At 37.9% G+C, this 18972-nt stretch overlaps 1 protein-coding gene, 1 non-coding gene and 1 pseudogene across 2 annotated transcripts; 1 reads left to right on the top strand and 2 right to left on the bottom strand.

Annotated features, from left to right (window-relative positions):
* Positions 1 to 9000: 9000 nt before the first annotated feature.
* On the bottom strand, positions 9001 to 9082 carry TRNAS-GCU (transfer RNA serine (anticodon GCU)). Its single transcript has one exon. It is a non-coding gene; the product is annotated as a tRNA-Ser (tRNA).
* A 1995-nt stretch (positions 9083 to 11077) lies between these two features.
* LOC143875532 (serine/threonine receptor-like kinase NFP) lies at positions 11078 to 13598 on the top strand. Its single transcript, XM_077377105.1, has one exon. The coding sequence runs from the start codon at positions 11284 to 11286 to the stop codon at positions 13117 to 13119; it is 1836 nt and encodes a 611-aa protein (XP_077233220.1). The 5' UTR covers positions 11078 to 11283; the 3' UTR covers positions 13120 to 13598.
* A 466-nt stretch (positions 13599 to 14064) lies between these two features.
* Positions 14065 to 16650, bottom strand: LOC143875531 (lysM domain receptor-like kinase 4 pseudogene; annotated as a pseudogene).
* Positions 16651 to 18972: the final 2322 nt, after the last annotated feature.

The following is an 18972-nucleotide window of genomic DNA, read 5'->3' on the forward strand; positions in this document are numbered from 1 at the left end:
GCACTAGACCAGCTCATCCTGTGATTCACTTGTGTTATTATTTTAAATGAAATACTCCCCCATACAATTCTGTGTGATTTAAAATTTTAAATAGAAAAAAAATGAATTTTCTCAATCTTTTCTTGAACTTCTAGGGGTTTTTGGATGTTTGCCTTGCAGAATACTCCCGAATTTTAGGTCTGCTCTAAGGATTTCTGTTGTTCGTCGTCATTTCTCTTGCCTTGATGATTTTACCCTTAAATTTGTTAATCTGATTATTCAACAAAAGTTGGATAAGTTTGGAAAGTTGACGTGTACTGAAAACGATCAGATAACTTTTTATGACTGGTGAAAACTATCAAAATACCTAGTGTTTTATCAATTGACTGCTCTAATCAAACTTCATCTGGGCATTCATATGCAAATCAAATATGCAGCTCAATACTAAGAAAACCAAAAGGAATTGAGATAGAAGAAGAACAAGGGCCCAAATGCTCAATCCTGTGGCGGAACACGGACACATGGAACGTACATTGATTAGGATGAATTTTGATTACCTTGAAAGCAATTTACTAAGCACTGTTAATAGCCATTGTTTGCAGATAATTGTATTTAACTTCAAAACGATATGAAAATAATTTTCGTTGGTATATCCAAATGAGGCTCTTATAGATTTGATAAGAGATTGCCAACAGAATCAAATAAGATTTGGTCACTTTGAGGGTAGTTATCAGGGTTTACAACCATCACTTTGTAAATGATTTGGTCACGAAAATTAGGGCTTACAGCCATCCATTGGTGTACAATTGTACACAGTACATACTACATGTTGTTCTTAGCATTGGGTGGATTGGAACATTATTATTTCAGCATCTATAATCTTTACAATGTTTGTTATTTGATTGAAAATGTGTGATAAATGAAAGGATATGATTTTTTTTCTTGTTTTTATTTCTTATTAGATGTCAAGTATGGGAGATGGTGGAGGTTCAAATCCTATTGAGGAAGTCAGCTCTCAATCTGCAAAGGTATGCCCTACTAAAAAAAAGGCTCTTGTATCTGAGGTGTGGGAGCACTTTACTAAAGTCTTGAATAAGGAAGGGGGGAAATCTGAAAAGGCAATTTGTAATTATTGTAAAAGTGTTTATACTTATAGTAGTAGTTATGGAACTAGTACATTATGGAAGCATATTAGAAATTGTCCTAAGAATCCCAATTTTCATGACAAGAGGCAAAAGCTCCTTTCCTCATATCAATCGGTGTCACAAGAAGGAGGAGATAGTAGTCTTGTGGCATGGAAATTCAACCAAGAGTTATGCAGAGAGGCACTTACTAAGATGATTATAACTGATGAATTGCCTTTTAGGTTCGTGGAACGAGAGGGTTTCCGATATTTTTGTAGTGTCATGCAACTGAAGTTTAAGTTAGTTGGCCGTCGTACAGTGGCTAGAGATTGTTTGGCATTGTATGCCAGTGAGAAAAACAAAATGAAGGACTTGTTGCATAAAACAAACCAAAGAGTTTCCCTAACGACAGATGCATGGACTTCTTTACAAAATCTTTCCTATATGTGTCTTACAGCCCATTTCATTGATCATGATTGGAAATTACATAAGAGAATAATAAACTTTTGTGTGATTTCTAGTCATAAGGGTGAGGCAATAGGACAAGCTGTCGAGTCATGCATGATACAATGGGGTATAGAAAAGGTGTGCACAATTACAGTAGATAATGCAAGTTCAAACGATACAGCTGTTGGATACTTGAAGAAAAAAATTTCCAATAGAAATGGTTTCATTTTAAATGGTGAGTTTTCCCACATGAGATGTTGTGCACACATATTAAATTTGATTGTCAAAGATGGGATAAATGAGGTCATCGAATCTATTTCTCGAATTCGTGGGGCAGTAAGGTATATTAGGAGTTCTCCATCGAGATTGGAAAGATTTAAGTCTTGTGTGGAGAAAGAGAGAATCACATATAAGAGCTCTCTTTGCCTAGATGTCCCAACTAGATGGAACTCTACTTATCTTATGTTGGAAACTGCATTGAAGTTTAGAAAAGCTTTTGAAAGGCTTGAAGATGAAGATGTACTTTTTGTGACAGAGTTGAAAGATGGGTCTCCTACTTTTGAAGATTGGGATAATGCCCGAGTGTTGACTCAATTTTTGAAAACTTTCTATGAGGCTACTCTACGATTATCTGGGTCTTTGTATGTTACATCTAACTCTTACTTCCATGAAGTTTTCAAAATTGAGCGCCTTTTGTGTGATTTGTCAAAAAGTGGAGATGTTTGTTTGAGCACTATGGCCTTCAAAATGAAAGAAAAATTTGACAAATATTGGGGGAATATTGATAAAGTAAACATGATGCTATTGCTTGCCGTGGTATTAGATCCTCGATTTAAATTGAAGTATGTTAAATTTTGTTACTCTAAACTTTATACTTCGGATAAAGTTAGTGCACTCACTAATAGAGTAAGTGGAGCATTTCATCGTCTCTTTATGCATTACCAATCAATTTCCTCACCGCCCAGTACTAGTACAGTTCAGAATGTAAATGAGATGGAGGTTGTTGAATCGGAGTTTGTTGACTCGGAGTTTGTTGCATTCTTAAAAGAAGAGGAGAGTGAGGATGTAAAGTCTGAGGTGGATAGGTACTTGGAGGAAGGTTGTGAAAGTCAAGACCCAAAATTTGAAATATTGAATTGGTGGCAAGTGAATAGTTCTAGATACAAAATTCTTTCCCAAATAGCAAGAGATGTTCTAGCTATTCCCGTATCTACTGTTGCCTCGGAGTCGGCTTTCAGCACCGGAGGTCGTATTCTTGATCAGTTTCGCAGTTCTCTAACCCCTAAGTTAGTGGAGTGCTTGATTTGTGGGCAAGATTGGTTACGGGCTTCGCCACTTCCTATTGAAATAGAAGAAAAGCTAGATGAACTTGAAGAATTTGAATCAGGTAACATTTTATTTATTTATTTAATGTTAACTCAATTATTATGTTATAATTAATTGTTGGAAGCTCACACAATGTTTCATTCTTATCGAAATTTGATTTATATTGTACCTTTTCAGTTGATTGTACGGAATTTTCTTTGGATTGACCTTGAAAGTCGAAATGCCACTTCACTCATGTTTTTTATGGTAAATGACTTCAACATAACCATCTAAATCTAAATAATTTTATTGCTTAAAAAAGTTTATCTTGCAAAGTTGCAATATTTGATTTATTATTCAGATACTAATATACTAAATTTATGTTATTTTTCAGAATATCTATGGATTTGAGGAGGAAATGATGCAAAGAATTGTGAGATTGGACATTGGAGGATTGGATGGCATTTCTTTTTATTTTTTCCTCTTTTCTTTTTGGATCATGTGCATGTTTTTGGAGGCTTGGGACTTTGGAGGATGTTTGAACTTTGGAGGCTTGGGATGTTTAGATGCTATATCCTTCTATGGTTTCAACTTTAAACTTTGAACTTTGATGGCTTGGTATGTTTAGACTTTAGATGCTATGTTCTTTTAGGATACAACACTTTGATGGCTTGGGATGGTTTGTAAAAGGATGTTTAAAATCCTATTCATCTTGAATGCCTGTTGATTGCTTCCTTTTCCTCAGCATTATTTTGATTATCTTATTTGTGAGCTTGTCAGTAAAAAGAAATTAAAAGATAGAGTTCATTTCTCTTTGGTCTCTTGAATATTTTTCAGGTACTGAAGTAGGAGCCAAAGAGCATAAAAGCTATTCAGCATGAGAATGTATTTGCGATTTTTGCATATAAAGCTGTTGTTACTATTATACTAACACTTATGAGGCCTGTTAGTGTTTAGTACAAGGCATTTTTCATATAAAAATGTTGTTACTAACAGCCTGTTAGTGTACTGTTTAGTATGAGGCATTTTGTTGTTTTGCATATAAAACTGTTGTTACTTGTTACTAAGTACTAACAGCCTGTTGCCCCTAGCCTGTTACTCTGTTAGTGTTTAGTACAAGTCATTTGATATATAACAGTTGTGGACTTGTGGGTGTAAAATTGTAAATCATGTAATGGTGATTTTTTGCTCACACAAAATCCCCCTTAAGCTCACATAAAACCAATCATTTTTTTCACTTGTTGTAAACCCAGAACCGAACCGAACCGAACCGGTTAAATTCGGTTCTGGTTCGGTTCGGTTCCAGGTTCGGTTCGGTTCGGTTCTGGTTCTATTTTTTGAGAACCGACTGAGAGTGGTTCGGTTCTGGGTTTCCCTCAGAACCGAACCGAACCAAACTTATGGTGAGCTAGCTTGCCCAATCACATGGGTCCCACATTTTGGGGAGTGATCCAAACCATTCATTTGCAAGGCCTTATCATAGATAGGGAGTGTACCAAAAATCAGCTCCGTAGGATCATCCTAACCCCTCCATTTGTGGAGGACAAAAATGGGGCAGATTTGTGTCTGTCCATTTTTGTCCTCCACAAATGGAGGGGTTAGGATGATCCTATGGAGCTGATTTTTGGTACACCCCCCATCTATGTAAGGGACTTTCAAATAAATGGTTTGGATCATCCTAACAAAGTGGGCCCCCATGTGATTGGGCAAGCTAGCTCACCATAAGTTTGGTGAGCTTAAGCTCACCAACAGTTTCCTCTATATATATATATATATATATAGGGATTTGCTAGGGAGGATCTCAGAAGGCATTTCGCGGACTGGCTATTGCATGAGAGAGTAGCCACATTACTCACTTTTCAACATATTTTGTCTTATTCACTTCATTCATCTTAGGTAGGGGTGTCAACAGATCCACTTCGGATCCGATCCACCTATGTCTCACTCATGATTCATTCAAATCCCCTATCATTCGGATCGGATTCGGAGTGTTCTTCGGATCCTACTTATCCTGTCCCAGTCACGGTCCATTTCAAATTGAACCCTCCATCGGAGAGTCCTAGTAGGTCTTACTTACATTGTACACAATTAAAATGTTAAAAAGCAGTTTGAATGCTTAGTCGATTATGAGTAAATCACTGTCTTTTATTGGATCATAAGATATGTAATGGCTTCCAAATGAATCATAGTCCTTGTACTTGTGCAATGATGGAAACCCATGAACAAAGCTACTTACCAAATGAAATCCAAACAGGTCATTTAAATACACAAATGAATAAAAATGTGATTTTGTTTTATCTTGACTAAAAGTCGGAGATTGCAAATGGAGAGCGAGCTAAATTATCTGCACACTTTCAGAAATGTAAATTTGTCAACTCAATAATCATAACTGCACCTACTTACAAAATGAAGCTTTTACAAATAATCATGTCCGATTGAAACTGAAAAAAGGGAATGGAATGGAATACTAAAGACTACAAATCATCAAAATAGCCTATGAGATCCAACAGATACTTCTAATACCACCAAGGCCTATGTAATCATGATTCAAATACAAAAAATATGTTGCACCATAGACATATCAGTTACAGAATGCAATCAGTCAATACATGAACATAAAACACCCCAAAACCAAGTCTAAATAGTGAATGGAACCTTTCCCAAAAATCCATCAGCAAAAATCAAATGATTTTCACTAAGTTACTAACCTTGTCAACCAACAAAAATTGCTAAAATTATTGTTACGAGAGAGAGAGAAGTCGAGCAGATCAGACACCCAAATTCAGTAACAAAATCGGGCACAAAAGAGAGATGGGATAGAGAACGGTAATGAGGTATTAGGGTTAGGGATCATACGAGGATGCTTTTTCGTTTATTTCTAGTTATTGTGGATGCAAAACATGCATGACAAGGATTGTGGCTATTGGTGGAATGGGGTGGCCGAGTGTATTAGGGTAAGTGTAAGCGACTAGCAATGGCCTAAATGGAGTGGCCGAGCGGACTTGGGTTACGAGAAGGAAACGATAAAGGTAGAGGAAGAGATGTATCGATCAACGAAAAGGGTGGAAACATGAAAGTGAATCACGAAAGAGCATAAATGTGAAATTTATTTGCTTTTACAGAAATACCATGCCTATTACATATGTTATTATATAGTTTATAAAGGGTATTTTTGTAAAAAAAAAACTTCGGATCGGATTTTCTTTGCATGTCTGGATCCGATCCTAAAAAATTTTGGTTCCTATGATGAGGATCCAAAATCCGTCCATGGATCTTTCTAGTATGCCCATATCCCATCCATTAAAGTTTGGATTCAGATCTCTCGAACCATCTGAACCGTCTGGATCCATTGACACCCCTAATCTTATGTGGATGCTCTCTCATGCAATAGCCGTTCCGCAAAATGACTTCTGTGATGGTCCCTAGCAAATCCCATCTTTTTATTAGCAACCCAATTCCGCATTTGATTTTTTGGGCTAGGCAAATACATAAGAATCCTGCTTTGAGGAAGGTGGGCAGTGTGAAGATCTAGGCCGTCCATATCCAATACAAGAAAAACACCCATTGGACAATCCTATCTGTCCAAAATAACGGCCTTCAAACAGGATGTAGAAAAACAAAATCATTCATAGTCCAGCTTCAACAAGCAATAGCCCATTAATCAAGCTTGGAGTCTGTCCAATACGTGTGACGTATAAATCGTGGCCCATCCATATATAGTAGGACCCATAAAAATAGACTGCCGAGATTCTCTAATTAATATGTGATTTCTGAACACGTGAGGTGATTCATTGAAAGTTGAATAACTTGGTGGGCTTATATTCAGACCCATTTTTCATAAATGGGCTATCCGGACTGTATTGTTACCCAAAGGACAGCACATTTTGGCCATTATTGGGCTGTATATCGCTGGACCTAGCTAGATGGGCCGGACTTAGAAAGTTTGAGGCTCATTTGTGCCCATAAATACACTATGTTGCTTTTAATTTCACCGTCTATGCTTTGGCAATTTCATGCATGAGGTGCATGATAATTATCAATTGGTGACCCCACCAATCATCTTCGGAATGTAGTCCATCTGCACTAATCATAACCATTCATTTTGTGGGCCCCACGATGCACATTCAAAGAAAAATATCCACTGATCAAGTGATTAGGAATGTCCAGTCCACGAAATCCTTTGCATCACAGCCATCCATAGCGGGTCCACTAAATGAAAGGTTCCAATCTTCATGGATTGGGCCTGGGCCTCAATCATGAGACCATTTGTTTAAAACCCAGTTTACCTATCAATTTTTTCGGCTTAGGCCCTTATATATTGGCCATCTACCACAGAGAGAAAAAAGTTCTAATCTTCTACATGTGCCTCAGTACTGTGGAGATATGGCCGACCACCCAACTTGAGGACTACCTTCCTTTTTCTTTATGGGTCTATTCCACTGGGGTAAATAAGAGGGATAAATTATTTCAGGATACCTTTTATTAGTTTGCTCTCGAATTAAAATCAAATTTTCCAATGTGCAAGGTAAGTTCTGGGACTCTTCCAGGCCTTCCTTTATTTTGATATTAGGACGACTTCCTTGTCTCAATCGGAGGGCTAACCAGATGAGTGCTAAAGATAGATGGTCCTACCTCTATTGGTACTAGGACTGATGCTGCTAGGCTTTGTGTTGAGCTAAGGATAGACTCCTCCCTTCCAGGATGTGTATGGTTGGGTTTGGGTGGAGATTGTAGGCCCAAGACATCAAAAATGAGTTGTAAAATGGGCCCACCATCATAGCATTAGGTGTAAATAGTGGCATCAACATACTACATACTGCCTAGTTGTAAAAATTATCAATACAAGGGGAAAAGAGGACAGTATACCGAATTTTTCAGGGAAAAGGACAATGACAAGAAACATGGTATATATTATAGATAATTTGAAAAGAGGAAGTCTAAACTGAAGGGAGCCCTTGCAAAAAAGAGGTGAAAGGGCTCCCTCATTGGCTGCACACCACCATCATGTTTGACTTTTCAGCTGTTGTTAATGCGTGAAGGTGATGTGTAGAGAGCCATTTCACCTCTTTTTTGCAAGGGCTCCCTTCAGTCTAGAATTCCTCATTTGAAAATCACGCTATTTGAACATTTCTAATCATTCAATAATAAAGCTTTAGTTTTGTTAATTGTTTATTATTTCTTGACCCTCTATCTGTGACTTAATCAATCGAAAAGTTGGAATCGTTCAATAAGTGTGATTTTTATTTTAGTTATTGTTGTGTCATGTCATCTACCGATGGATGGGACCCGCTGGATAGAATCATTGGATCTGGTCAAAATTTTGAAACCCTCGGACAAAGTTTGGATCCAAAAAAAAAAAATCTGATTGATTTCAAATTCAAGGATCCAAAAATTTCTGATTGGATGTAAGATAATTACAAAGATGAGCATAGGGACGACATTTTATTTAGTTAATATTTAATTATATTATCTAATATTACATGGCTCCGTTTGGTTGCCGGAATTTGTTTGGTTCTTGGGATTTTTGTGGAACAAAAAACTTCCTGGGAGATTGGTGGGAAAAAAAACTCCCTGGATATGTATGCTAGGGTCCACAAATATCACACTTATTGAACGATTCCAACTTTCCGATTGATTAAGTCACAAATAGACGTTCAAGAAATAATAAACAATTAACAAAACTAAAGCTCTATTATTGAATGATTAAAAATGTTCAAATGGGGTGATTTTCAAATTATCTATAATATATACCATTTCATGTCATTGTCCTTTTCCCCCAAAAATTCGGTATCCTGCCCTCTTTTCCCCTTGGTTCTCCGTTTTTAAACTCTTATATTCATAATTTTTACAGCTAGGCAGTATGTAGTATGTTGATGCACTATCTACACCTAAAGCTATGATGGTGGACCCATTTTACAACTCATTTTTTATGTCTTGGGCCCACAATCTCCATGCAATCCCAACCATACACATCTTGGAAGGGAAAAAAACCTCCCTGGATATGTTAGGATTTTCAGAATTCAAAAACCATATCCCTGAGAAATTACATTGTGTAAGGCCTTACAACAACAACAAGGCCTATGTAAGGTGGAAGTACCACCCTTGACAAAAACCTGTGAATAGAATTCAAAAACCCAAAATTAAACGTCGCCTGAGAGATTCGAACTCTCGCGGGGAAACCCCATGTACTTAGCAGGCACACGCCTTAACCACTCGGCCAAAGCGACTTTTATATTCTGTGCTGATTTATTTAGTATGATAGTACTAAATATATAATACTTTTAAGACGTGTGCTCTCTTCATTTGCTCTCTCCAGTTTCACTGGAATTAACATCTCTGACATTCTCAAGGTAGATGTCTGAGCGCTCTGAGAATTGCCGAGGTAAGTGTTTTCACCACATTTCTTCAATTTCCAAGAGAAAAATGATGGTACTACTATGTATGATGATAAGGTATACTTCTTGTCTTCAATGATCAAGCTCTCCATGGCAAATTGGGCAATGCCGAGAAAGGAGTTTTGGGTTATTCTCCATAATTGATAAGATATTATGTTTGGAAGGGTTCCCAAGAAGAAGCCTTCAGCAAGGTGAGACCTCCCTCCTCTCCACTCCAATGTTATAATGTTATTAAGCTCAACTTTGACTGTTGTTATGTACCTAAATGGGTCCGGGTCCCACTTGGGGTATAGAGTGGAGTTTTAGAGATAAGCGCTATCTAGATTGGTGTTAGGAATTAGAAAGTGGTCACATGGGTTTTATTTTTATAAACATGTAAGCAATCTTTTTGAAATGAATGAAGAATTTTATCTCAGAAATTGTGTTTTGAGCACAACATGGAGGATGACCAACCCTCGAAGCGGGTCAAGAGGTTGGTCTTCTTGTGAAACTACCAGTTACTCCAACAACTACGGCCTTTGGAGAAGACGTTATTTATCTTTTATACTGTAACACTCCCCTCACGTGCTGCCCCTATTTTTAGGGTTGGCCTACACGTGGTACATAAGGCCCCTATTTTGGGTTGGGCCATTACATGTGGATTTTTACTATCGGGGTGGTTTGAACTCAAGAAATTTAGCTCTGATACCATGTGAAACTACTAGTTACTCCAAAAGCTTAAGCCTTTGGAGAAAGCGTTATTTAATCTTTTATACTGTAACACTTCCCTCTAAGAAGATCAATCACGCTGTGAATCAAATAGGGTTTATAACATTGGTAAACTTGGACTTTCCTAAACCAGGTGTTTATAGGAGTGAGCAATTTAGAGGGCACATTTTGACCATCGATATTATTTGGTAGTTTTTTTTTTTCTTTTAATTATCCCGCCCATCTTAAAAATAAAGAATGAGGTGTTAAGGTGCTTTGGGAAAGGAATTTTCCTATCATTTTTCACATCGTTTGAGAATTTTACAAATGTTTTTGAGTCATTTTTATCAAAACATGTGTAGAATTCCTTTCCCATTGTACCTTAACGAGTGCCCTAACCCTTATATTAAATAGAGATAAAGAGCCATAAGTCCAAGAAGATCTCTTGTTTTTTTTTGGGTTAGGGGGGTTAAAAATAAAGTGGGGAGAAAGTCAAATATCTCCGATGACGGGATTAACCCCTTCCCTTGCTATGCCTTCCGCGTCGCTATTTGCCGAGCATCTCCGATAGGATGACCATTCTCACGGTCACGAATTTCATCAATCAAATCCACAAATGTCCACAGATACAACCAGCTGCCCTCCATCCATCTGATGGTGTTAAAGAGAATCTCTCAACTATCAATCTGTACAACAAGCTATCATCCACGATTCTCATGCCTCTAGTGCTTGTCTAATCTCTGCCTCATTGGAGTACTTGACCCCAATGGGTCCCAAGAAAGCCCACCCCGTCTCCGCATCCTCATCTCTAAGCAAACCTCCCACTCCAGCAGGCACCGGATTTCGTTAATTTAACATGAGCCACTCAAGGGCAGGCACCAAGAATGAGGTTGTTAGCCTGCCTTTACAGACTCTGTAAGGCCATTGGGTAGGCCCCGCATTGGCTTTGCAACATTAGGTCCATAGTTACAGCCTCACAATACTTTTGATACACCACAGCTTGGAGATGAAATAGGAGATCAAGGTAGGCCCCACACTAACCAGGAATGAACTACAAACGACATGCAGAACAGAGATGAACAAATGTATATATTCATATCTAGCAAACCACAACAAGAAGGTAATATGATCTAATGCAATTTGGCTTTGGCATCTTTTTGGAAGAAGAAAACGAAGAGAATAATTTAACCCAAGCCTAGAAAACGACCCTCCAGATGTTTATTTTAAGCAGAACAAGTCCATATTAACAAAACCTTTTAACAATTTTATCAACATCATCTAAACAATAAACAAAGAACTCCCTTCTTTTAACAGAATTCAGCTTCAGAAACAAAGCATCCCAACACATGGCAATCTTTCTCATCCCTTTCCAAGCTCTCTGTTTCATTCTTCTCTTCACCCTTATCAAAGCTCAAACCAACAACAACATCACAGATTTCTCTTGCCCATCCTCGAATTCTTCAGAATCCTGCCGTACTTATGTTGTATACCGTGCTCAGCCACCAGAATTTATGGATCTCGGACACATATCGGACTTGTTCGGTGTGAGTCGTTCATTGATACAGACATCTAGTAATCTGGTCTCTGAGGAAATCATGCTTCTCAATGACCAGCTTTTACTAATTCCCATATCATGTGGTTGCACCCATAACAATTTCTCTGCCAACATCTCTTATCACATCAAGAAAGATGAGAGTTTCTACTTGGTTTCGATCCACACCTTCGAGAACCTTACTGATTATCAAGCAGTTGAAGCCATGAACCCGACTCTGAATCCAACTGATCTGCAGATTGATGTTGAAGTGGTGATTCCATTATATTGTAAGTGTCCTACAAAGGCCGATGTAGAGAAAGGCATTAAATTCTTTATTACTTATGCATGGCAAGAAAGGGATAGTGTCTCTCAATTGATTAGAATGCTAAACACATCGATGGTTGATTTTGTACCTGAAAATAACTACCGAAATTTCACTGCCGCCGTGCGTCGTCCAGTATTAATTCCAGTATCAGAATTACCAATTCTGTATCAACCTTCTTATACCCTTCCTAGAAGAAAGAAATTTGCTTCTCTGATCATCATTATAAGCGGTGTAGGAGCTCTTTCGGTTTTGGCTTTGTTGTTTTTGCTGGTCTTTGCTTACTGTAAATGTTACAGAACAATGGCTTCCAATCTAACGGGATCCAGGTTGGAGTATTTCAACATTCGTCGGTTGAAGAAAGAAAGCAAGGATGATAATTTAAGTCCCAGGACACAAGGTAAGCTATTGCCTGGTGTTTCTGGCTATTTAGGCAAGCCCAAAGTGTATGAGACTAAAACGATCATGGAAGCTACGATGAATCTCAACGAGAGTTACAGGATCGGTTGTTCGGTTTTCAGGGCTAACATTAATGGAGAGTGCTTTGCTGTAAAACAGAGGAAAGGAGATATCACAGAGGAGTTAAGGATTTTACAGAAAGTGAACCATGCAAATCTTGTAAAGTTGAGTGGTGTTACAACTGTTACAGATGGGACTTGTTTCTTGGTTTATGAATTTGCTGAAAATGGGTCATTGGATAAGTGGTTGTATCCAAAGTCTTCGTCTTGCTCGAGCTCTGTAACCTTCCTTTCATGGAGAAAAAGATTGACTATAGCATTAGATGTTGCTAATGGCCTTCAATACATGCATCAACATACCAGACCAAGCATTGTGCACAGGAACATCAGAACCGGTAATATACTTCTCAACTCTCAGTTCAAGGCCAAGATAGCAAATTTTTCTATGGCAAGACCAGCTACGGAGACTCTTACTCCAAAAGTGGATGTGTACTCTTTTGGAATTGTTCTGTTAGAGCTTCTTTCGGGGAGAAAATCCATGGAAACTAGAGATGGGGGTGAGATAGTGATGTTGTGGAAGGATATAAGAATGGTATTAGAATGTGAAGAGAAGCAGCGAGTGGAGAGATTGAGGAACTGGATGGATCCAAACTTGGAGGGCTTTTATCCTGTTGAAGGTGCTCTAAGCTTGGCAGTCATTGCAAGTGCATGCACTTTGGAGAAGTCTTCTGAAAGACCAAGCATAGCTGAGATTGCTTATGGTCTTTCTGTCCACGTCGAGTCAAGTAGAGAGCCATTCGAAAGGTCATGGGCTTCTGGTGTAGCGGAGGAGAGTATGGAAATTATCAAACCGGTTGTAGCTCGTTGATTCAAACTTTTTTTCTGAAAAATTGTAGCTCGTTAATTCGATGAGGATGTATGCAGATTTATTGTTGCAATTTCCAATTGTCCCCAACATTTCTTTCCTTCGTATTCACTAGAAGAAACTGATGTTTGTAACTATAAATATGCACTATGCATCCGAAATTTGCCTCAGATGCAAATACTCTGTTATTGAGCTCAGAGACTTGATAGTCGATATTTCTCATATGAAAGTGAATTCATTTGCTGACTCAGTCCACGTGGACGGTCTCAACTAACAAGTGACCGACAAAACCCAAAGTCGACATTTCTCATTGAGCTGAGACTCAGTCTTGCTGTTCTTCTTCCAGTTTTTGAGCTGTACCCCATGTAATTGGAATATTTTCTTTTGCATTTTTTGTTGCTATTACAGTTGACAATATACAAGAAATCATGGCTAGTGAGAAAAGGTCTGTAATGTGTGACAAGAAATGAAATTCCAACTCCAAATTAATTATCTAAATCTAACCAATCTTTGTTTCCATCTCTATGTCTCAAGTTTGTTTCATTGCAACCTTCATACATTTATCTAACTAATTATAAGGGGTTTTGGAGGAATTGGATACTTGGGTTTCAATGTTAATTCTAAGACCGCTGATAGAGAGAAGCTAATAGTAACTCTTGTTTTACTCTGCTCTTCTATTTTATCCACATTTGAATAAAACTTAAAAAACTAATCATACAGTTCTTCAAAATTCATTGACAACAGAGTTATGGTTAAAAAATTCTCAAGAAATAGCATTTTGTTTACTTCCTTTTCGAACTCCATCAGCAGTGGTTATAACTCATAAGTCAGGATCCCAAACTTAACAGCCACGACACACTCAAAACATAACAAAATGAGCTTGGATAATATTCCAATTTAGTTTTACTAGAAATTTCTATTTGTAGGCAAACTAGAGCAAGAAAAAACTTGAGGTCAAAGTTAAAACATTATACATTTTATCTTACAAATGTCTTGACAATTTTCAGCAGTAACTTTAAAGTTTAAACAACATTTGAGAATTCCCAGTTCAGTGAATTCATCTGAATTTTCAATAGAGCTGATACCACCTCATTCATGCTTGGTCTACCCACCGTATCTTGTCTCAAACAGGCTGCACTTAACATGGCTACACCCAGTGCTAGATCTATCGGATACCCACCGTTCAAACTAGGATCCATGAAACCACTGAGCTCGACTTCTATGTTTCCTCCTTCCACCAAACTAATTATTGATTTTGATAAGAGTAAATCTCCTCCATTATGCTTTATAATAGAATTTTTTCCAGTAAGCAGCTCCAATAGCACAACCCCAAAGGCATAGACATCAATCTTTGGCGTCACTAGTCCAATATCAATATACTCAGGCGACATATAGCCTTTGGTCCCTGTGAAATGCCTTGTCAATGCAAATCCACCTTCCTTCCCCTCAGCAGATCTTGCCAGACTGAAATTCGCAATCTTAGCCCTTAGATCTCCATTCAGGAGAACATTGCTAGTATTGATATCCTTGTGCACGTAAGCCGGGTCCGTGAAGTTGTGAAGATAGTGAAGCCCATTAGCAATGTCGAGAGCAATCTGAATCCTCTGAATCCAAACTAGAACCCTTGAACTCTTACCGCAAAGCCAGTCCTTCAAAGACCCATTTTCCATATACTCATAAACAAGGTAGCAATTTTCTTGGCCTAAACACACGCCGTAAAGATGTATCAGATTAAAATGGTTGATCTTGTTCAGCATATTGACCTCCTTGGCGACATCTATACTTGTCTTTTTAATGGCCGATACATTCCCATCGACCATTCCGCGATAAACAGATCCCTTAATCCTACACTCAGCGCTAAAATTATTGGTACTTACATTCAACTCCTCCAATGTATACACTTTCAAGACTCGATCAACATCGGCCATACCAGCACGAAGATCTTCGGGTAGGACCCACTTTTTCCTTCGCTTTGCATGGTCTAGATCCATTGCTTTATTCATCTTCTTCTTGTAATGAAAAAAGACAACTGAAAAAACAGTACAGAGGACTAGAAAAGAACCACCGACTGTGACTCCAATACCCACATAGAGTCCTTTTCTGGATTTTTTTCGCTCGGTATTAAGAATAGTTGGAGGAACTACAGGTGGTGGAAGATCAATTATGGTTTGGGAACTTGACGGTTCCCTTAACAAAGGAATCAAAATGGTTGTAACAGGAAAAATAGTAGGATTTTGTTCAGAAAACCCATTTGTAACAAGTGTACTCTTCATGCTAGCATTAAATCTCTCACTGATATTATAAACATCATCATCCAAACTGACTGGGTAAGTTAACAGATACTTTATCCCACTCCTGGTTTGGTTACTTGTAGGACAAGCGCATCTAAGAGGGACTCTCAGTTCGAAACCGATCCATAAATGCAACGCATCAAAACGATTCTCATCCATGAGAGAATCACAAGTAGAAAGTCCCTGATATGCGTTTCTAGGTATGTTGAAATAAGTATCGTTGCTGTTTTGGATAATATAAGTTGAATTGGCCTGATAGTACTGACCTGAACATGAGCAGTTTATAGGAACAATCACCTCTTTCCCTTCAGGGAAAGTCGAGAACCTCGAAACACTGTTGATACGTGCAACCTCTAACGGGTCTGATGACATAAGCTTCGAAATGTTTGAGACTGAATTGTAAGGAGTTTGGGATTTGAAGATCAAGAAAGTTTGACAAGATGGGCTTTGGCCATTGCAGATGTAAAGAAAACCAGGAGATAGATCTGCTCTAACTTGTTTGTAGCAATGTTTTGATGAAACTCCCGAATATCGTTGTTGGGCGTGAAGATTTGAAGTGCAAAAGCAGAGGAAGATGAAACTCAGGACAATCTGTTTCATTGTGATGATTTGTGGCAGAAATGATTGGTGGGAATATGAGAATTCTAAGGAAACCACTTTGGAATTTTAAAAATCAGGACAGCGAACAACTTCTGACCAAATAAAATAATCTCAATTGTTTTTGCTACCTGATTTAATGGAGGAAGGGACCAAAACTTCACCTAATTCCATTATTTTATCAAAAAAATTTCTCCATTTCTAAAAAACAAGAGGTGGCATCTGTTGACTTGACCATACTTGAAGCTTTAAAAAAACTTGCAATGGTGTATGTTGGAAAACAGAGAAGATTCTTTGAATCCAATTCACACATTCCCCACTGAAAATATAACAATTTGGGCGCGTGACTAGCACTTAGACAGAGAAGGCAATGAAAATTTTGGAGGGCCTTACCCAGAAACCATTCTGCCACCTGATTACTTTACCTGAAAATATGAGAACCTTTTTCCAAGGGACTACCTAGTTGGAGAAAATTACCACAGCCTTGTTGCATTTGATAATAGGTGGTGCTGGTTTAACTGCATCATGGAAAGAAGACTAATCATCTAGATTACAGAACAGTATTATTATTCCCCATATAACCAATTTACTAAGTCTAATTCCCTATCAAGAGCTCAAAAAAATGAACCTTCATCACGGACAAGAAATATTTTTTCCATGTTATCTTTCAGATGCCAAATGAATTGTGCCAGTGATTATTTGAAATCAAAGGTGAGAAAATCAGTTATAGTCCTCATGGTGAAGATTAATAGACATCAACTTCTGGGTGACATCAAACCCTGTTTTCTTATTGTTGTCAGTATTATCTATGCAATAGAATATCGTTGATTAAAGAGACGGAAGATTCTACCTACCATCTAACTCTCAAATATTATAAACAAAAAATAAAAAATAAAAACAAATCAAAATTTTCACTAACATATTGTTATAATTGAATAAAATGATGTGAATACAAAAGCATTTCCATTAATCAATTGCCAGGCTGTGGGTTGATAATCAGAAAAATAAAAACTATTCATTTTTAAACTCATCATCAATTATATAAGATTACAGTTTAATTGTGAGTGGCCAAGTTGATTGCCCACATGTAGCTAGAGCGATAAGAGTACTTCACTTTTATCATTTTTTGTTCATTTTCTAGTCTTAAAGTAAATTAAAATCCAACTCATGATCTCAGATGTTGCAACACTTGGATCATAGCCATAGATCACAAAGTTCAACTCCAGGAAGAGTTGTATCATGATATAACCGCTGACTTAGGGTCTACTGGTAGGAGGCAGTAGACCCTAGCTAAACAAAAAGGGTCAATGAAGGTTCTAAACGATGCTTAAAGACTTGCTTGGGTCAATTTGGAACTACACCAAATCTACTCTATTTTGCCTCAAGTTAACAAAAAACTTGGCCAAACATGTCCCGTTCGAGCAGGGTGAGTTTTTAGTCTTAAAAATTGGACCCTAACTAACATGTCCACCAAGAAAATGCTGAACATGGACACCCAAGGAAATCTAATGAACCTTCCCAAAGGTTATTCATGTTAAGCCCATAGTTCAGCGGATGTACTTCCCAAACTAACTTATTGCTAATTCAGCCTTGCATAAGGTGAAAACATACAATAGAAGCTAAAGAAAAAAGAAGATGACAAAAGAATAGAAAGAAGTGGAGAGAGTCTACGATTCAAAAAAAAAGAAAAAAAGTGGAGATAGTCTATTTTAAAGAATGATGATTGCCGCCGTTTTTCTTGTTTTCCAAGTATATCTCGTAGGTTCTAAAGACACAGCCATGAATATATTTTTTCATGATAAATGGGTGACTCCAAGTGGAGACGAGGTGGAAGTCACTAAAAATAAGGAAACAAAAAACAGGAAACTAGTGTCTCAACTCCAATCAAAATTGGATTTACTTTTTCCTGATTTTTAACCACTTTTCAGGCTCATCTCAACCGTTCCCTCTCAAATCTCTCTCCTCCCACTGAGCTACCCCTCTCTCACCACTTGGAGACATCGAGTTATCATGAAAACAAATTCCTGCGACATGGCCTTAGCTTCTGTTTCTTTCGATGTAAAATGGGCATTAAACGAATTTTACTCCCATTTTCAAGTGGGAGCAAAATTTGAGCTAACGGAGCCTTAACTAAAAAGGAGATTAAGCTTATATAACTCCCTAATATCAGTCATCCAGGAACATCTTAGTTGATCTTCTTAATGACAGCTAAATTCTCTAAATGATCCCCCAATAAACATACCCTTTGATATTGGTGTATGGACCTGAAGTCCAGTATTTTCAAATAAGTACAATGGTACAATGGGGCCCACTGCATAGGATGATCTAAACCACTCATTTGTTGAGCTCCAATGTAAATAGGCAGTTGCCCGAAAAATCATCTCCATAGGATGGTCCTTACCCTCCGATCTAGAGGTTTCTATAATGTACAGTCCCTCTGTAGATCAGAGGGCTTGGATCATCCTATGCAAATGAATTTTGGGAGTATGAGGTGTGACATGGACAAGGATCTATGGTTAAAATGGTTCATAATAACAGTGGCTGAGCTTATGGGAAGGTAATCATCTCCATTGGGAATGTGACTGTAGCACGTCCCTGCCACAATTGCAACTGCCCGCTTAACAGTACCATCCTTGAACTGTGCATCATCCCTTGCTTCTGAAAAAATGGTTCATAATAGTGGTAGCAGTATGGTTCATAACACATAAGCTTTGGAGGGCTTGAGGAAAAATAATTTGATATGTTCCTAGAGATTCTATGTATGGCATTTTGCATGTAATATCCCCAATCCTGTAAATATGTCCATGGGTGCCTTTTCCAGTCCCAAACCATTCACCATACGGTAGATTAATTCATCAAAATACCCTCTGTTTTGATAATAATCACTAACTTTTTCCAAGCCATCCATCTGTATAATGATTTTAAGACCACGTATTAGACCACTGTCATAGTCTAAGAGCCTCTAGAT

This window comes from Tasmannia lanceolata, unplaced genomic scaffold (assembly GCF_043159265.1).
Source record: "Tasmannia lanceolata isolate RefF3 unplaced genomic scaffold, GAP_Taslan_0.1 ptg000004l, whole genome shotgun sequence".
In the NCBI taxonomy this organism is placed as follows: domain Eukaryota; kingdom Viridiplantae; phylum Streptophyta; class Magnoliopsida; order Canellales; family Winteraceae; genus Tasmannia; species Tasmannia lanceolata.